Source organism: Thalassophryne amazonica, chromosome 3, assembly GCF_902500255.1.
Source record: "Thalassophryne amazonica chromosome 3, fThaAma1.1, whole genome shotgun sequence".
NCBI lineage: Eukaryota > Metazoa > Chordata > Actinopteri > Batrachoidiformes > Batrachoididae > Thalassophryne > Thalassophryne amazonica.
In genome coordinates, this window is record NC_047105.1 from 89,281,941 (window position 1) to 89,301,733 (window position 19,793).

Consider the following 19,793-nt stretch of genomic DNA (forward strand, 5'->3'; position numbering starts at 1 on the left):
GGAATAATTTTCAAACCTTTATTTTCATTACAGGGATGGCCTGCTAAGGAAATGCATTGCTTCTACATAGGTGCCCATGAATAACATCAAGCACACCATCTCTTCTTCTGTGGTGTTTAGTGCCCCAGTGTAAGCGGTTAACGTTAGCTTAGTCTTAGCTGATCAATCAGTGGGTCCCATGATTTACTCAGACTGACTGCAAATATGAGTAAATTAAGTACTTTATATAATTTTAATTATTTAATTTTTTGTGGCATTTTGTAAATGCCGAAATGTACTTCATAGTACTTCTTCTACTTCTACTGTGAATAATGGCAGTCGGGATCTTTAATGTTGCATTGCTGCTACCTTCTGCATCAGTCCGTTATAGCAGTACTAAGTCCTATCGATGAGTCCAGTGTCTTTCAAGTATTTAAAAAGCCAGCACTCCCCCCCCCACACACACACACACTTGACCTCATGTCTAAAACTGTCTACATCACCTAAACAAATTCATACTTATTACAATATTCCACCATACATATCCTTTACTTCACCTCAAAAAATAAATCTAACCAGATTTAGCCTTCAAACATTTTTGAAAATCATGCTGTTGCATTACTGTTTTTGCTTTTCCCCAATGGCCAATAAAAGCAAAAGGCACCAGTAGTAGTACTTTCATATTAGTGGAATGGGCTTCATCTACCTAGTGTCCTTGCTGAAAGCCAAAATATATGAAAACACAATAGTTATCAACCAATCCACACATTTCACAACAAACCTAAATATCCCTGACTCACATTATCAATAATAACTACTGTATTCACATCCATGTTTGTGCTTCATGTATACCAACTGTGTTTTTCCTTCCTATATCTGTGTGCATGTATGTCTGACCGTGTTGGATGAATGTTAATCTTTTTCTTAAAATAACTATTTGTGTGTCTCTTTGTATCTCAATGTCAGCCATGTCTTAACAAATGTACACTTTGTCTGTTAAAACTATGTAAGGGTAAGTACAATTTTTTGTACATCCCACCTTCAAACACAGCCTCATACAACCATCCATGAAAAATCTACTTAAGCTCACAAATTTCCCAATGGAATACAAACTTCCTATGGGCACTGCACTAGTTGTTGTTAAATCATGTAAATCGCGACCTGTCAGCAGACAGTTTGGGCTGTTTTTACATTGTTATGCTGCAATGACAAATTGTCAAACAATTAATAAATTACTGTGAAGCTGATTAAACAGCAGTGTATTTATTATTTTGAAATTTTATTTTAGGTTTAGCTTGTTAATTTTCTATAAAATATTTCATAAAACATCATAAAATTATAAAACATTTAATTGGAAAGTAATTTGTTTCTGTAATTCACATGAAGTCAGATTTTACTCTTGGCTGATGGTCCTATGTGTACATGAATTTATGACTGTCCAGGAGAGGGAATTTGTGAACCTCTGAACATGTGTGGATTTACCGCTACATGTGGCATGAAATTAGTTTGTTTTTATTGTTGAGCTTTAATTTCCGAAGTCTAGGTGTGGTGGTCACCAAGGCAACTACTGTTTGTTCATATTGTCTCCAGAAGTTACACTGCTGCTCACAATATGTCGTTGACCTTTTGACCAGGTGTCAAGGGGGCCTGAGCAGACTTCTTCCAGACAAACTGAGGGATGACATGGTGCATAAAAATGTAAATATACCAAGATACACGTTTAACAGCAGCAGGTGAGTTTGGCACACATCTGTGTTACGCGCCATTACAGTATCATCCAGACTTTATAATTCAGCCATTATCATCGCAGTACACACTTTTGAAGTGAAATGTGCCTTTAATTTGAGGTGTTTACTGTGCATTCGGAAAGTATTCACAGCACTTCACTTTTTTCCACATTTCATGTGTTACAGGCCTTATTCCAAAAATGGAGTAAATTCATTTTTTTGCCTCAAAATTGTACTCACAATGACCCTGTTTGGGTCAAGGATCAATGCTGTGAAAATGGAAAGTGATGGGACTGATATTTTTGGAGAAATTAGGGATATTAGCTAACAACCGTGACAATCGCTATTGTGCTGCAGGTGAAACCGGGGTGAGCTGACATTTGCTGTTTGGTATGGTTATGTATTTTGGGTCATGGATGAACGCTGCGTCAGTAGAAAGTTGATAGGAAAAATTATTTTTTTTTTAGAAATTTGAGATTTTAGGTAACCATTAAACAATAGACATTGTGCTGCAATGCACCATGGGAGTTCAGGGTTTTTGGATTTGTTAATGTTATTGTGGTTCAAGTTAGTTTAACATTGTTGTTAGTGTTTTTGATTTATTGTGTTTTTGTAGTTCAATTGGTTTATTCAGTTTAGTTAAGTGTCATGTTGCCATTACCATGAGTGGGAAATGTAGTGCGTTTGATGTCTTCCACCACTCTCTGTGAGTGTGTAAGAATTAAAGCACCTGTTTGAGGCAGAATGCAGAAAAGACAAAAAGCTCTGGCTCTGTCTTCGTTCTTCCGTGCAGCTCACCACAATACAGTGGGGTCAAAAAGTATTTAGTCAGTCCCTGATTGTGCAAGTTCTCCTACTTAGAAAGATGAGAGGTCTGTAATTTTCATCATAGGTACACAACAACTATGAGAGACAAAATGAGAAAAAATCCAGAAAATTACATTGTAGGATTTTTAAAGAATTTATTTGTAAATTATGGTGGAAAATAAGTATTTGGTCACCCACAAACAAGCAAGATTTCTGGCTCTCACAGACCTGTAACTTCTTCTTTAAGAAGCTCTTTTGTCCTCCACCTGTTACCTGTATTAATGGCACCTGTTGGAACTCGTTATCTGTATAAAAGACACCTGTCCATAGCCTCAAACAGTCAGACTCCAAACTCAACCATGGCAAAGACCAGAGAGCTGTCAAAGGACACCAGGAAGAAAATTGTAGATGTGCACCAGGCTGGGAAGAGTGAATCTACAATGGTCAAGCAGGTTGGTGTGAATAAATCAACTGTGGGAGCAGTTGGAAGAAAATGGAAGACATACAAGACCATTGATAATTTCCCTCGATCTGGGGCTCCATGCAAGTTCTCATCCTGTGGGGTCAAAATGATCATGAGAACGGTGAACCAAAATCCCAGAACTACAAGGAGGGACCTGATGAATGACCTGCAGAGAGCTGGGACCAAAGTAACAAAGGCTACACACTGCACAGAGAGGGACTCAAACCCTGCAGTGCCAGGCGTGTCCCCCTGCTTAAGCCAGTACGTGTCCAGGTCCATCTGAGGTTTGCCAGAGAGCATATGGATGATCCCGAAGAGGATTGGGAGAATATCATGTGGTCAGATGAAACCAAAATAGAACATTTTGGTAAAAACTCACTCGTCGTGTTTGGAGGAGAAAGAATGCTGAGTTGCATCCCAAGAACACCATACCTACTGTGAAGCATGGGGTGGAAACATCATGCTTTGAGGCTGTTTTCTGCAAAGGGGACAGGACGAATGATCCATGTTAAGGAAGAAATGAACGTGGCCATGTTTCATGAGATTTTTAAGCCAAAACCTCCTTCCATCAGTGAGAGCATTGAAGATGCAACGTGGCTGGGTCTTCCAGCATGACAATAATCCCAAACACACTGCTCAGGCAACAAAGGAGTGGCTCCGTAAAAAGCGTTTAATGGTCCTGGAGTGGCCAAGCCAGTCTCCAGACCTCAGCCCCATAGAAAATTTGTTGAGAGAGTTGAAAGTCCGTGTTGCCCAGTGACAGCCCAAAACATCACTGCTCTAGAGGAGATCTGCATGGAGGAATGGGCCAAAATACCAACTAGAGTGTGTCCAAACCTGGTGAAGACTTACAGGAAATGTTTGACCTCTGTCATTGCCAACAAAGATTATGTTAAGTATTGAATTGAATTTTTGTTATTGACCAAATACTTGTTTTCCACCATAATTTACAAATAAATTCTTTAAAAATCCTCCAATGTGATTTCCTGGATTTTTTTTTTCTCATTTTTTTCTCTCACAGTTGAAGTGTACCTATGTTGAAAATTACAGACCTCTCATCTTTCTAGTTAGGAGAACTTGCACAATCAGGAACTGACTAAATACTTTTTGGCCCCACTGTATATTAAAAGCGAAGTGCCATCTGTGTACATGTATGGGTGTGTATAACTTTGATCGTGGATAAACTGGGGAGAGCCGACATTTGCTGTTTGGTATACGTATGTATTTTGGGTCAAGTATGAACGCCACAACACCGCACAATGGACGTTGGAATTACATTCTGGACTCACACACCATTCCAGCAGGGGTGGTAAATCATCTATATATTAAAAGCGAAGTGGTGTCTGTGTACATGAAAATTCAGTTAGGTACGAGGTCTGTGAGAAAAGTAACGGACTTTTTTATTTTTAATTCAAAAACTGTATGGATTTGAATCACGTGCGATTACATCAGACAAGCTTGAACCCTCGTGGGCATGCAAGAGTTTTTTCACGCCTGTCGGTTACGTCATTCGCCTGTGGGCTGGCTTTGAGTGAGGAGTGGTCCGCCCCTCCCGTCGGAATCTCTTTTTCTGAGAACTTCCTGAGAGACTGACGCTTTGCTTGATCAAAATTTTTTCAAAAACTGTGAGGCACATCGAAGTGGACACCATTCGAGAAATTCAGCTGGTTTTCTGTGAAAATTTTAACGGCTGATGAGAGATTATGGACTGTTGCTGTCGCTTTAAGGACTTCCCACGGAGCGGGACGTCGCGACGTGCCCTGAGCCGCCGCTGTCTGCCTGTTTCGAGCTGAAAGCTTCCAAATTTAAGCCTCTGTTGACCCAGGAGGTCGTGACAGAACCGAGAACTTTCAGAAGAGGTCGGGATCAGCAGTTTATCCGGACATTCCACTGTTAAAGGAGATTTTGTAATGAAAGTGCGGACGGGTCAGCGCTTCGGGACGCAGCCGGCGCTGCGCGCCGCCACAGGAAAAACACCTCCATGGAAGCCTTAAGGACAAGTTGGAACATGTCCAGCTGTTAAACAATTTCTCAGATACTCGCTCAACTGAAAGCCATCAAAAGCCGCCTGGTTTTTACAAATGGTTATCAACACGGAGGTGTTTTCCTGTGCCGCCGCACCGCGCCGGCTGCGTCCCGACGTGCGGACCCATCCGCACGTCTTTCATTAATAAAATCTCCTTTAACAGTGGAATGTCCGGATAAACTGCTGATCCCGACCTCTTCTGAAAGTTCTGTGTTCTCTCATGACGTCCTGGGTCAACAGAGGCTTAAATTTGGAAGCTTTCAGCTCGAAACAGGCAGACAGCGGCGGCTCAGGGCGCGTCGCGACGTCCCGCACCGTGGGCAGTCCTTAAAGCGACAGCAACAGTCCATAATCTCTCATCAGCCATTAAAATTTTCACAGAAAACCAGCTGAATTTCTCGAATGGTGTCCACTTCGATGTGCCTCACAGTTTTCGAAAAAATTTTGATCAAGCAAAGCGTCAGTCTCTCAGGAAGTTGTCAGACAAAGAGATTCCGACGGGAGGGGCGGACCACTCCTCACTCAAAGCCAGCCCACAGGCGAATGACGTAACCGACAGGCGTGAAAAAACTCACGCATGTGCACGAGGGTTCAAGGTTGTCTGATGTAATCGCACGTGATTCAAATCCATATAGTTTTTGAAAAAATAAAAAGATACGTTAGTTTTATCACAGACCTTGTATATCTTATATATTATATTCCAATTCTAAGGTGAAACTATGTTAGTATACTAAGGTATATCTAAAAAGGAAGAGTAAAATAGAAGAGTAGAAAAGAGTAGAGTAGAGCCACTTAGGTGCCTGGTCTTGAGAACCTGGGATGGTAGGTTGAAAAGCTTTTTTTATCCCATGGGAACTCTCCCTACCCACCTATAAGCGGCTCAAGAAAAAAGGTATATATAATAATAAATAATAAGACATAAGAAAGATAAGACATCATATATATAACTATATTTAAATATTAAGGGTAATAAACAACATATACAATATATATGGTACTATGTAATATACAGGAGTAGGTATTAACACCTAAATATAAACATGTATGATTGCTTGCGTGATTTTATTTAGTAAGTTCCATGTAAGTATATAATATAATTGTAAACACATTAAAAATACATGGATGGCACAAAAAAATTAAACACTTATTTCCATTGTGGTCCATTTAAAAAAATCAAATGACATTTTCCATCTGCATCAATTTCCATCTGCATCAGATGCTCAAAGCGCTTTACAAATAATGCCTCAAATTCACCCCGATGTGAGGGTGCTGCCATACAAGGCGCTCACTACACACTGGGAGCAGTAGATATATATGATGACAAGAATCTAAACATTAGACAGTAAATAACATTTTAAAAATACATAATTAACAAGAAATAAAAGGCCTGAGTTCTTTTTCTAAAAACTGCTGAGGTCTAAGGTTCTAAAAACATTCTGGACTCACACGCCATTCCAACTCATTGCTTAATTTATTACCACCCTTGAAAAATGTCAGCTACCTATTTTATAACCACTATCCAATCTCGAGCCTGTGGATCCCCACGAGCAACGTGCTAGTAACACATGTATGAGATAAGCACTTAAACACGTCAGTGTAACAACAGCTCCTTTGTTTCCTGATCTCACAGATTCTGGGAAACCAGACAAAGGCTGATGGAAAAACTGTTTCCAACTTCATGTCTCCTGGTAACAAGAGATGTTGAAAAGAAAAGAAATGGCACTTCGCAGTCTACATATAAACCATCCAGCACTGAATGCTCAGTGAACCAGCAGCAGCACAGCACAACACAAGAGGTTGCAGGGACAGAACACCAAACCTTTAACAGGTCAACCCCCATCACCTCTGGGCCAGGAAGCTCTGCGTATGGACAAAGACTGTTTGTGTTTCGGGATCCACCAGAATCATGTGTGTTTGTCCCAAAGACAAAAAAGAAGAGGAATTTCCTCAATCTGAAGAAAGGCTCTGTGGCTCCGACAAACCTTCCTTGAGATGTTTGAGGGTGTTTCTGTGGCTGCTTCATGATGAAATATTTTGTGATAAGAAACTAAACTTGTTTGTGCATTTCACTCTGTGCCTTTGTAGCCTTCAAGTAAACACAGCTAACCATAACTGTTTCCAGTAAATTCTCTGCTCATTACTTCAGAATGTTTATGATTTGCATGGTACATAAATAGTTGAAACAGAGGTGGCGTCTGCTCAGACGGCAGTGGGTAAGTGGGTTAAAATGTAATCTCTGTGTACAGCTGTAAATGGACTTTCCATCTGCATCAGACGCTCAAAGCGCTTTACACATCAATGCCTCACATTCACCCCGATGTGAGGCTGCTGCCATACAAGGCGCCCATTACACGTCGGGAGCAACTTGCTCAAGGGCCCTTAGTGATTTTCCAATCAGGCTGGGATTTGAACTGAGGATCCTGTGGTCTCAAACCCAGTGCTTTAACCACTAGACCATCACCTCCCTTAAGCTGTAATCAGAACTGTGTTTAAAGCTGCAGTTTGTAGGATTTGGTGCCATCTAGTGGCGAGGTTGCAGATTGCATTTTGCCCTTGCCAGTCACGATTTTGATTCCTTTAACTTTTTCACTTAACTTTTTTCTCTTGTTTTTTTATTTAATTCTTTGGCTGTGCTGCAAAATATGAAAGCCGGAGTAAGCATGTACCTTTTGAGCTACAGTATCAACATGCTACTGTAATGTGGTGGCCTTCATGAGAGGACCCACCCCCCATATAGACACATAGGGCTCATGCTAAGCTCTTGAACACATTGATTCCTTGTTCCAGGTGATTAATTATACATGAATGAACAGATGGCTGGGAATGTTATATCTCATAATAAACAGCTCTAAATCATCCAGAGTGTAGCTTTAAAGCTGCAGATTCTGTTCAGTGTCCCCGGCTGGGCTTTGTGTTGTAGAACTGTCACAGTGGTACACAAAAAAAAGTCAAGTACAGACATTTTGGTCCCAAATGCCAAACTTGATCTGGAACACCAACTTGTTTTAAATTGAGCAAGCCCTAAGGACAAGTCAAGTTAGGGGAAACTGGGGCACAGTGGATCAGAAATGTTGTTTTGTGGCAACATAAATACATTATGCATAGGTTTAGGTCATTCTATTGTGGATTTGATACAGCAAGTTATTGTTTATAAGTCTGTGTTATTTATTTCTCCCAAGTGTAATTTACAGGTGTTTAAAATTGATTTTAAAATTTTTGATTCACTGTGCCCTGGACACTAATTCACGGGGCACAGTGAATCAACTTAAAATATAATGAAAAAAACACATGATTATATAAAGATTTTTTTCAAAATTATTAAATATATGCTGATGCATATACAAACTATAATCCAGCAAACCAGCTACGTAATGTGTGAGTGTCTTATATAGTGTGATATAAGTCAATCAATCAATCAATTTTTTTTTATATAGCGCCAAATCACAACAAACAGTTGCCCCAAGGCGCTTTATATTGTAAGGCAAGGCCATACAATAATGATATAAAACCCCAACGGTCAAAACGACCCCCTGTGAGCAAGCACTTGGCTACAGTGGGAAGGAAAAACTCCCTTTTAACAGGAAGAAACCTCCAGCAGAACCAGGCTCAGGGAGGGGCAGTCTTCTGCTGGGACTGGTTGGGGCTGAGGGAGAGAACCAGGAAAAAGACATGCTGTGGAGGGGAGCAGAGATCGATCACTAATGATTAAATGCAGAGTGGTGCATACAGAGCAAAAAGAGAAAGAAACAGTGCATCATGGGAAACCCCCAGCAGTCTACGTCTATAGCAGCATAACTAAGGGATGGTTCAGGGTCACCTGATCCAGCCCTAACTATAAGCTTTAGCAAAAAGGAAAGTTTTAAGCCTAATCTTAAAAGTAGAGAGGGTGTCTGTCTCCCTGATCTGAATTGGGAGCTGGTTCCACAGGAGAGGAGCCTGAAAGCTGAAGGCTCTGCCTCCCATTCTACTCTTACAAACCCTAGGAACTACAAGTAAGCCTGCAGTCTGAGAGCGAAGCGCTCTATTGGGGTGATATGGTACTACGAGGTCCCTAAGATAAGATGGGACCTGATTATTCAAAACCTTATAAGTAAGAAGAAGAATTTTAAATTCTATTCTAGAATTAACAGGAAGCCAATGAAGAGAGGCCAATATGGGTGAGATATGCTCTCTCCTTCTAGTCCCCGTCAGCACTCTAGCTGCAGCATTTTGAATTAACTGAAGGCTTTTTAGGGAACTTTTAGGACAACCTGATAATAATGAATTACAATAGTCCAGCCTAGAGGAAATAAATGCATGAATTAGTTTTTCAGCATCACTCTGAGACAAGACCTTTCTGATTTTAGAGATATTGCGTAAATGCAAAAAAGCAGTCCTACATATTTGTTTAATATGCGCTTTGAATGACATATCCTGATCAAAAATGACTCCAAGATTTCTCACAGTATTACTAGAGGTCAGGGTAATGCCATCCAGAGTAAGGATCTGGTTAGACACCATGTTTCTAAGATTTGTGGGGCCAAGTACAATAACTTCAGTTTTATCTGAGTTTAAAAGCAGGAAATTAGAGGTCATCCATGTCTTTATGTCTGTAAGACAATCCTGCAGTTTAGCTAATTGGTGTGTGTCCTCTGGCTTCATGGATAGATAAAGCTGGGTATCATCTGCGTAACAATGAAAATTTAAGCAATACCGTCTAATAATACTGCCTAAGGGAAGCATATATAAAGTGAATAAAATTGGTCCTAGCACAGAACCTTGTGGAACTCCATAATTAACTTTAGTCTGTGAAGAAGATTCCCCATTTACATGAACAAATTGTAATCTATTAGACAAATATGATTCAAACCACCGCAGCGCAGTGCCTTTAATACCTATGGCATGCTCTAATCTCTGTAATAAAATTTTATGGTCAACAGTATCAAAAGCAGCACTGAGGTCTAACAGAACAAGCACAGAGATGAGTCCACTGTCCGAGGCCATAAGAAGATCATTTGTAACCTTCACTAATGCTGTTTCTGTACTATGATGAATTCTAAAACCTGATTGAAACTCTTCAAATAGACCATTCCTCTGCAGATGATCAGTTAGCTGTTTTACAACTACCCTTTCAAGAATTTTTGAGAGAAAAGGAAGGTTGGAGATTGGCCTATAATTAGCTAAGATAGCTGGGTCAAGTGATGGCTTTTTAAGTAATGGTTTAATTACTGCCACCTTAAAAGCCTGTGGTACATAGCCAACTAACAAAGATAGATTGATCATATTTAAGATCGAAGCATTAAATAATGGTAGGGCTTCCTTGAGCAGCCTGGTAGGAATGGGGTCTAATAAACATGTTGATGGTTTGGATGAAGTAACTAATGAAAATAACTCAGACAGAACAATCGGAGAGAAAGAGTCTAACCAAATACCGGCATCACTGAAAGCAGCCAAAGATAACGATACATCTTTGGGATGGTTATGAGTAATTTTTTCTCTAATAGTTAAAATTTTGTTAGCAAAGAAAGTCATGAAGTCATTACTAGTTAAAGTTAATGGAATACTCAGCTCAATAGAGCTCTGACTCTTTGTCAGCCTGGCTACAGTGCTGAAAAGAAACCTGGGGTTGTTCTTATTTTCTTCAATTAGTGATGAGTAGAAAGATGTCCTAGCTTTACGGAGGGCTTTTTTATAGAGCAACAGACTCTTTTTCCAGGCTAAGTGAAGATCTTCTAAATTAGTGAGACGCCATTTCCTCTCCAACTTACGGGTTATCTGCTTTAAGCTACGAGTTTGTGAGTTATACCACGGAGTCAGACACTTCTGATTTAAAGCTCTCTTTTTCAGAGGAGCTACAGCATCCAAAGTTGTCTTCAATGAGGATGTAAAACTATTGACGAGATACTCTATCTCCCTTACAGAGTTTAGGTAGCTACTCTGCACTGTGTTGTTATATGGCATTAGAGAACATAAAGAAGGAATCATATCCTTAAACCTAGTTACAGCGCTTTCTGAAAGACTTCTAGTGTAATGAAACTTATTCCCTACTGCTGGGTAGTCCATCAGAGTAAATGTAAATGTTATTAAGAAATGATCAGACAGAAGGGAGTTTTCAGGGAATACTGTTAAGTCTTCTATTTCCATACCATAAGTCAGAACAAGATCTAAGATATGATTAAAGTGGTGGGTGGACTCATTTACTTTTTGAGCAAAGCCAATAGAGTCTAATAATAGATTAAATGCAGTGTTGAGGCTGTCATTCTCAGCATCTGTGTGGATGTTAAAATCGCCCACTATAATTATCTGAGCTAAGCACTAAGTCAGACAAAAGGTCTGAAAATTCACAGAGAAACTCACAGTAACGACCAGGTGGACGATAGATAATAACAAATAAAACTGGTTTTTGGGACTTCCAATTTGGATGGACAAGACTAAGAGACAAGCTTTCAAATGAATTAAAGCTCTGTCTGGGTTTTTGATTAATTAATAAGCTGGAATGGAAGATTGCTGCTAATCCACCGCCCCGGCCCGTGCTACGAGCATTCTGACAGTTAGTGTGACTCGGGGGTGTTGACTCATTTAAACTAACATATTCATCCTGCTGTAACCAGGTTTCTGTTAGGCAGAATAAATCAATATGTTGATCAATTATTATATCATTTACCAACAGGGACTTAGAAGAGAGAGACCTAATGTTTAATAGACCACATTTAACTGTTTTAGTCTGTGGTGCAGTTGAAGGTGCTATATTATTTTTTCTTTTTGAATTTTTATGCTTAAATAGATTTTTGCTGGTTATTGGTAGTCTGGGAGCAGGTACCGTCTCTACGGGGATGGGGTAATGAGGGGATGGCAGGGGGAGAGAAGCTGCAGAGAGGTGTGTAAGACTACAACTCTGCTTCCTGGTCCCAACCCTGGATAGTCACGGTTTGGAGGATTTAAGAAAATTAGCCAGATTTCTAGAAATGAGAGCTGCTCCATCCAAAGTGGGATGGATGCCATCTCTCCTAACAAGACCAGGTTTTCCCCAGAAGCTTTGCCAATTATCTATGAAGCCCACCTCATTTTTTGGACACCACTCAGACAGCCAGCAATTCAAGGAGAACATGCGGCTAAACATGTCACTCCCGGTCCGATTGGGGAGGGGCCCAGAGAAAACTACAGAGTCCGACATTGTTTTTGCAAAGTTACACACCGATTTAATGTTAATTTTAGTGACCTCCGATTGGCGTAACCGGGTGTCATTACTGCCGACGTGAATTACAATCTTACCAAATTTACGCTTAGCCTTAGCCAGCAGTTTCAAATTTCCTTCAATGTCGCCTGCTCTGGCCCCCGGAAGACAATTGACTATGGTTGCTGGTGTCGCTAACTTCACATTTCTCAAAACAGAGTCGCCAATAACCAGAGTTTGATCCTCGGCGGGTGTGTCGTCGAGTGGGGAAAAACGGTTAGAAATGTGAACGGGTTGGCGGTGTACACGGGGCTTCTGTTTAGGGCTACGCTTCCTCCTCACAGTCACCCAGTCAGCCTGCTTTCCCGGCTGCTCGGGATCTGCCAGGGGGGAACTAACGGCGGCTAAGCTACCTTGGTCCGCACCGACTACAGGGGCCTGGCTAGCTGTAGAATTTTCCACGGTGCGGAGCCGAGTCTCCAATTCGCCCAGTCTGGCCTCCAAAGCTACGAATAAGTCCTTTAGAAACTACTATAAATACAACAGTCATAATTTCTGTTCAAATGTGAATACAATTGTTTATACGAGGGCTGTCAATAAAGTATAGGTCCTTTTTATTTTTTTCAAAAACTATATGGATTTCATTCATATGTTTTTACGTCAGACATGCTTGAACCCTCGTGCGCATGCGTGAGTTTTTCCACGCCTGTCGGTGACGTCATTCGCCTGTGAGCACTCCTTGTGGGAGGAGTCGTCCAGCCCCTCATCGGAATTCCTTTGTCTGAGAAGTTGCTGAGAGACTGGCGCTTTGTTTGATCAAAATTTTTTCAAAACCTGTGAGACACATCGAAGTGGACACGGTTCGAAAAATGGCGCGGTGCGGCGGCACACGAAAAACACCTCCGTGTTGATAACCATTTGTAAAATCCAGGCGGCTTTTGATGGCTTTCAGTGGAGTGAGTATATGAGAAATTGTTTAACAGCTGGACATGTTCCAACTTGTCCTTAAGGCTTCCAACAGAGGTGTTTTTCCTGTGGCGGAGCATCGCGGCAGCTGCGAGCCGACGCTGCAATCCGTCCGCACGTCTTTCATTAAAAAAAATCTCCTTTAACAGTGGAATATCCAGATAAAATGCTGAAACCGACTTCTTCTGAAACTTCTCTGTTCTCTCACGACGTCCTGGATCAATAGAGCCTGAAATGTGGAGGTTTTCAGCTTGAAACAGGCTGGCGACGGCGCCTGGGAGTGCTGCACGACGTCATGCTCTGTGGGAAGTCCTTAAAGCGACAGTATCACCTCAAAATCTCTCATCAGCCGTTAAAATTTTCACCGAAAACCAGCTTAATTTTTCGAACCGTATCCACTTCGATGTGTCTCACAGGTTTAGAAAAAATTTTGATCAAACAAAGCGCCAGTCTCTCAGCAACTTCTCAGACAAAGGAATTCCGACGAGGGGCTGGACGACTCCTCCCACAAGGAGTGCTCACAGGCGAATGACGTCACCGACAGGCGTGGAAAAACTCACGCATGCGCACGAGGGTTCAAGCATGTCTGACGTAAAAACATACGAATGAAATCCATATAGTTTTTGAAAAAAATAAAAAGGACCTATACTTTATTGACAGACCTCGTATACACAACTTATAGAAATAATTCATGGAAAAATAAATGTATAAGCTTCAACAAGTAATATTTGTCATCCACTTGATACTGGGGCTTAAGCTGGGTTTACACTGTGAGTTTTGGCCCTTTTTGAGCCGATTTTTCACTCGTGCGAAAATTTATTTGGATCGCACTGAGTTTCAGCTTAATCGTGCGTTCTGCATCATGTAGTATACATGGCGTAATGAGCTGTGTTTAACATCTCACGACCACCTTCCCATCGGCAATCGTATGGTCGGATGAAAATCAAAACCGTTTGATATTCTGGTCGGCCCTCGTGAGGGTATTGCGCTGTTGAAGTAGTGCTACGAGTGTCTACGAGCCGATTTACCCCAACCTCTCGCACTGCGCATGTGCAAGCACCGATGCGGAATTGGAGAGAGCATAAACAGTGATCATCTCTTTAGGAGAGAGCAGCTTTTGTTTATGCTTTGCTTCCAGAAACACAAGTCCGATGTGTGGTTTTTGAAAGTACAATGTGAGTAGTCAGATCGCATGAGAGCATCAGGCCGTATAGTGGGAGAGCATAAATCCTGCGCTCTGAACTTTTACACCCTGCGGTTTTGTCGTACAGTTTGAGCTGGAGCCGAGTACAACGATTGAAAATGTGCCCAGCATTAGTAAATCACTTTCTAGACTGATTCACTGTGCCCCGTGTGCATGTGACACACGAGTCATGTTATCAAATAGCTGATAGTCTGGAGAAGACATAACACATGCTCATCAGTTTGACGGGGTAGTCTTCTAATTAATATTTTTTTTGGGCCACCTTTCCTCTCTTGTGAGAAATAAATACAAAGACACTGACATCCACAAAATTTATTTTTGACAGAAAAAAAAACTGACTTCACTTGCCACTTAGTTTTACCCTTAATGTATCCAAAAACAAAACACTAATTTATAAGGGGGATGTCTTTATGCATAAAAATATGGCATAACTGCTGCAAATATATATGTAGTTTTGCAGGTATATCTACTGATTCACTGTGCCTCGATTTCCCCCGTGGTTGGGTGACGTCATCGGCCGTGTGTGAAGCATGCTGATTTGCTCTCCAAAGCGCGTGGGACCCCACATGTTTTTGCCAGCCCTCCACGTCATCACCCCCCCCATCCTTAAAAGCTCAGCAGGTCTTCCTCCGCCTGTAAACACTGCTTTGACACGCAGAGTGAGCGTGCGTCATGAGGCTGGCACTGACCATGCTCGTGTGTTTGTGGAGCTTCGTGCGCCTGTCGCAGTGCACGCCTCCGACCTGCTACTCCCGAGCGGTCGACCTGAGCAAAGAGATCATGGCTCTGCTGGATAAGATCCACACCTACCACCGCACGGTAAGACCCGGTCCGCCCTCAGCCGCACGCTGCGCCGCCCTGTGCGCGCACGATGAAGCCTAATGAGTGCGTTTGTTGTTGGATTGCAGAAGCAGTGTGCAGAGATTCTACCTACCATCTTCATTGACGTGCATGTAAGTTTACAGCGAGAGCTGTGGAGACCAAGAAAAAAAATATATATTTTTTTCTGTCTGTTGTAACTGAGCATGTGAGTAACAAACTCAAAGCCTTAAATGATCTTTCAAATCCAGTAAGTTTACTTGAACTTATCACTCTCACTCATCTTCAACCGCTTACTCCAATTAAGGTTCAGGGGGTTGGAGCCAATCCCAGAACTCTCAGGGCGCGAGACCGGGTTCACCCTGGACAGGACACCAGTCTGTGGCAGAGCTACTTGAATTATGTTAGTGTTAAATAAACCTCAAGTTTCTGAAACTGGTGGCCTGGGGTGCAGGCAAGTCCAACAAACTAGTTTTAGTCATAGTTCTCCTGTTGCATGTGAAACTGCACATAAGCGCAACTTTCTGTTGAACTGTTGTCAAATTCACCTACATTTTCCAAAAATTACAGTAAATAATTTATGTTGTCACCTGATGATCCTGCACAGCAAAATTTCAACTGGTTTAGTGTTTAACTTTACGGAAGTGCATTGGATTCACTGGATAAAAAAATAATTAGACAGCTGATCTTGTAATTATGAGAGAAAAGATGTCATATAATTACGAGATTAGCGGTCAATTTTTTTTTTTTTTTTTTTTATCCAGTGAATGCAATACACTTCCATATAACTTTAATCCTCTGTTTATAACTTGTACAAGTTCCAGGTAGAATTTATTTGGGTGTTTGACTATCACAAACAACCCATTGAACCCACAACCTTCTGGTTAACGGTCAGCAACACTATTCAAAAACGTGACACTGTTTTTTTATTTTCGTAATGCCATCATGAACCGCCGTGAGACGGGGTAGTCAACAACTTAATGTGTAAGGACTTCTTGCTTATTTCTCACTCAACTCATGGACAGTAAAAAATGACAACTTTAGAGAGTGAAATTACATTTGCAGAGAGTTAAATCAACAGAAATGTGATCAGCGCAGGGGTTAACACCAAGCATGTTCGAATAACACTTAAAAATCAACTGAAATAGTATGTGGGATTTTAACTCTGGTGTTTCCTCTGTGTGGCTTCTTATTGGGATTTATGGTTTTAATTTTGGTGAACCATATTATTTTACAGTGTACATATGTCTCCATATACATTTCTACACGCTTTTTCCTGTTCCCCCCTTTTTAATATTATTATATTTAAGTAAATATTGGAGGAGTGGGGTACAGTTAATTATACCTAACAGCTAACGTTAGCTTATCTAGCCGGCCTTAGCAACGCTCACCGTAGCTTACAAATAAGTTGGTTCCTTTGTGTTTGGTAACAATGTTCTCCTGTGATGCCTTATCCTTCTTATGTGTTATTACTTATTATATTATATATATACCTTTTTCTTGAGCTGCTTTGGGTGGGTAGGGAGAGTTCCCAGGGGATAAAAAAGCTTTTTAACCTACCATCCCTGGTTCTCAAGACCAGGCACCTAAGTGGCTCTACTCTACTCTACTCTTTTCTACTCTATTTTACTCTTCCTTTTTAGATATTTAGATATACCTTTGTATACTGGCATATTTCCACCTTAGAATTGGAATATAATATATAAGATATACCTTACTGAATTTTCATATTGTTTTCTTCTTCCCCATTTTTAATAAGATTCCACACTCATAGTGTTGCTGCTGGTATTTAAGCCAAACATTTTACTTATAATTTCTATAAAATACAGCATGTGTCAGACTTTTCTAATGTGATATTTCAACTTTAGAGCAGTACTAGTATTTATGCATCTAATATAATTTTTCAGTAAAAAAAAAAGTTTAATTATTCAACTGGCTGTCCCGGGCCGACATAACCTGCTTTTAGTGTCACGTCAAATTAAAAATAATATATCATTAATGATCAGAGAGCACAGCGATGCCACACCCACAAGTTAAAGTATGTAGAGAAGATGATTCATAGGCTTCCAAAGAGTAAAGTTCAATAACAGTGCGCCATATAAAGTCATTTCCATAATATTAGCCATTCCATTTTAGCGTGGTGCCAAAAATGTGGGGTCTGACCTTGATTGTTGACTGTTCCAAATCGTAATTAAATCAGTTCTTCCCATCCAAGTTTTTATCAAATACTGTTATTACGTTTTTTTTTTTACCTTTTTTGTGGCTCTTTGTAGAATTCATGTATCACAGCCAAGCTCCGTGACTTTCTCTATGTGGTGCTGAACCATCCTGACCAGTCCTGCAGAGGGCGACCCCGAATGGTTGGACTGAAACGTAAAGTCCAGAACTTGTACACAATCATCACCCGGATCTGCTATCGGGTGAGAAACGTGTGTTTTAGGGGGCTCTCTCTCTCTCTCTCTCTCTCTCTCTCTCTCACTCTCTCAAAGCTTTCAAAGCTTTTCCTGTTTTTGACAGTGGCACGTCCTGAGCATGTGTGTGTGTGTTTTGTTGGCAGGACCTGGTGTTTTTTACAGACGACTGTGAGGCCATTGACACTGGACACATCAGGCCTCACTATGCAGAAGACCGGCTGCAGCTGTTGCAAGAGGACAGATGAGGAGCAGCACAGACACAGCACAGCCTGACGCTGCTTCATGCGTCAGAGGCACCACACATTGCTGTTTCTTATCTAACCATGTTTTGCTGCAGACTGGTGTTTCTGGTGTTGGTCGACATGTGTGGCGACATTCCATTGAGGCGTGGGTAACTTTCCACAGGAAATTTGCTGAATGCCTGCCACAGCCATGAAAAGCTTGAAATAATAAACCAATAAGAGACGCGTGTGAGCTCGCTTTAAGCTGTGCACGGCTGATCAGAGGTCATGCATCGTGAAGTGACGTGTTGTTTTGCTTTTACCTTTAGTCTGACTCCCATGTATTAAAGGAGCACTATCCAACTTTGAGTGCATATTTTTGCACTAAAAATATTTGACATAATGTTTTAACATGTTATGTAAATAATGTATTTTAAACTTTTCATACGCTCAAAACCAAAGGTAGTGCTTGACATGCTGTCAGTTTATCCTGTGCCTTTATGTAAGTTCAGTAGCTTTGTTCATCATGTAATAAAATTTAATTTCAACAAAAATATTAGTCCTATCAACTTTTTCACTGCATTCATCCTTAACCCAAAATATGCATAGATTAATGTATTATTACTTCAGTTTTGTCATTTGATTTTTAAATGGACCACAGTGGAAATCAGTGTTTTCACTGTCTTGTCATCTGTGTATTTTCAAAATATTTACAATTATATTATGTACTTACACTGAAAATCACACACATGCTTTTAATATATAGATGATTTACTGCCACCTGCTGGAATGCTGTGTGAGTTCAGAATGTAATTATCAATGACCATTGTTCAGTGTTGTTAGCTAATATCCATAGTTTCTTCAAAAATATTAGACATTCTCCTTGACCAAAAATATATAAGCATACCAAACAGCAAATGTCAGCTCTCCCTAGTTTATCTGTGGTCAAAGTTCTACACGCATGCACAGTGTTTTGTCTTTTCTGCATTCTGCCACAAGCGGGTGCTTTTATTTTTACACACCCACAAACAGAGACAGTGACGGAAGACATCAAAGTTCTGCCCTCTCACTCATGGTCATGGCAATATGACACTTACTTACATTATGACACAACTAAACTGAATAAACTAATTGAACTACAAAAACACAATAAATCAATAACACAAACAACACTATTAAACTAATATAAACCACAATAACAACATTTAAAACCCCCAAACCACAAACTTTGATGGTGCATTACAGTATAATGTACATTGTTCACTGTTGTTAGCCAATATAGCTAATTTATCCAGGGGTCCTAATATGGACCCCTACAGTACCCCATATTTTACTGGAACAAGATTTGCTGTCACGTTTTTATCAGTCCGGTCTCACATTTTTTTTTCCGTCCCTCATCACGTTTAGCTCCGTATTTTGTGGCCCTTTTTTTTATTATTATTTTGCAATTTATAATCTGACCCCTCCTCCTAACTCTAACCATAGCGTAAGTGTGTACACTCTCCCAACATTAACTGTGACTCCCCCAGGCCCCCCCTTCACCCCACATTTTGTAGCCCGTCACGAAATGAATTCGTGCCCCGTTACGAAAAACACCCCATTGTCATAACCCTGTCACAAACCCATAGGTTAATGTATTTTTCGTTCCCCAGTCCCCTGACCTGCTGTGAGACGGTGGTTTTTAAACAAGACATCCCCCAGTGAAAGTTTTTACATTGAAAAGACATTTAAAAAAACATCTTCCGCCACCTTTGAAAAGATTCAATGGTGAAAGCTTTTGCGACATCTATATTTGTAGAAGTTTAATCAGCGTTTGGGTTTAGACAGTTTTTAACCATGATTTTGAACAGTGGAATTTTTCAGCCTATACAATGAGTAAATATACCAAATGATAGTTTTAAAGCCTAGCGAGCATGGCATGTATGCATTCATCACGCAAAAGCTGGCAATGAAAGTCTGGTTGAAAATATATCTAAATGGTAAAAATTGTGTTATAAATAGATGTTGAATGAAA

The 19,793-nt window shown here is 40.6% G+C and overlaps 2 protein-coding genes across 2 annotated transcripts in view; both read left to right on the forward strand.

The window, feature by feature from the left end:
• Window positions 1-7,123, forward strand: part of LOC117507226 (limbin-like) — a 126,992-nt gene extending 119,869 nt beyond the window's left edge. Inside the window, exons 22-23 of the mRNA XM_034167048.1 lie at window positions 1,614-1,712; window positions 6,633-7,123. Of these exons, the coding sequence (XP_034022939.1) occupies window positions 1,614-1,712; window positions 6,633-6,993 (460 nt within the window). The 3' untranslated portion in view covers window positions 6,994-7,123. The remainder of the gene's footprint in view (window positions 1-1,613; window positions 1,713-6,632) is intronic.
• A 7,826-nt stretch (window positions 7,124-14,949) lies between these two features.
• LOC117507227 (cytokine-like protein 1) lies at window positions 14,950-18,065 on the forward strand. Its single transcript, XM_034167049.1, has 4 exons — window positions 14,950-15,144; window positions 15,234-15,278; window positions 17,418-17,564; window positions 17,702-18,065. Exons 1-4 carry the CDS (start codon window positions 14,998-15,000, stop codon window positions 17,801-17,803), a joined length of 441 nt encoding a protein of 146 aa, XP_034022940.1. The 5' UTR covers window positions 14,950-14,997; the 3' UTR covers window positions 17,804-18,065.
• Window positions 18,066-19,793: the final 1,728 nt, after the last annotated feature.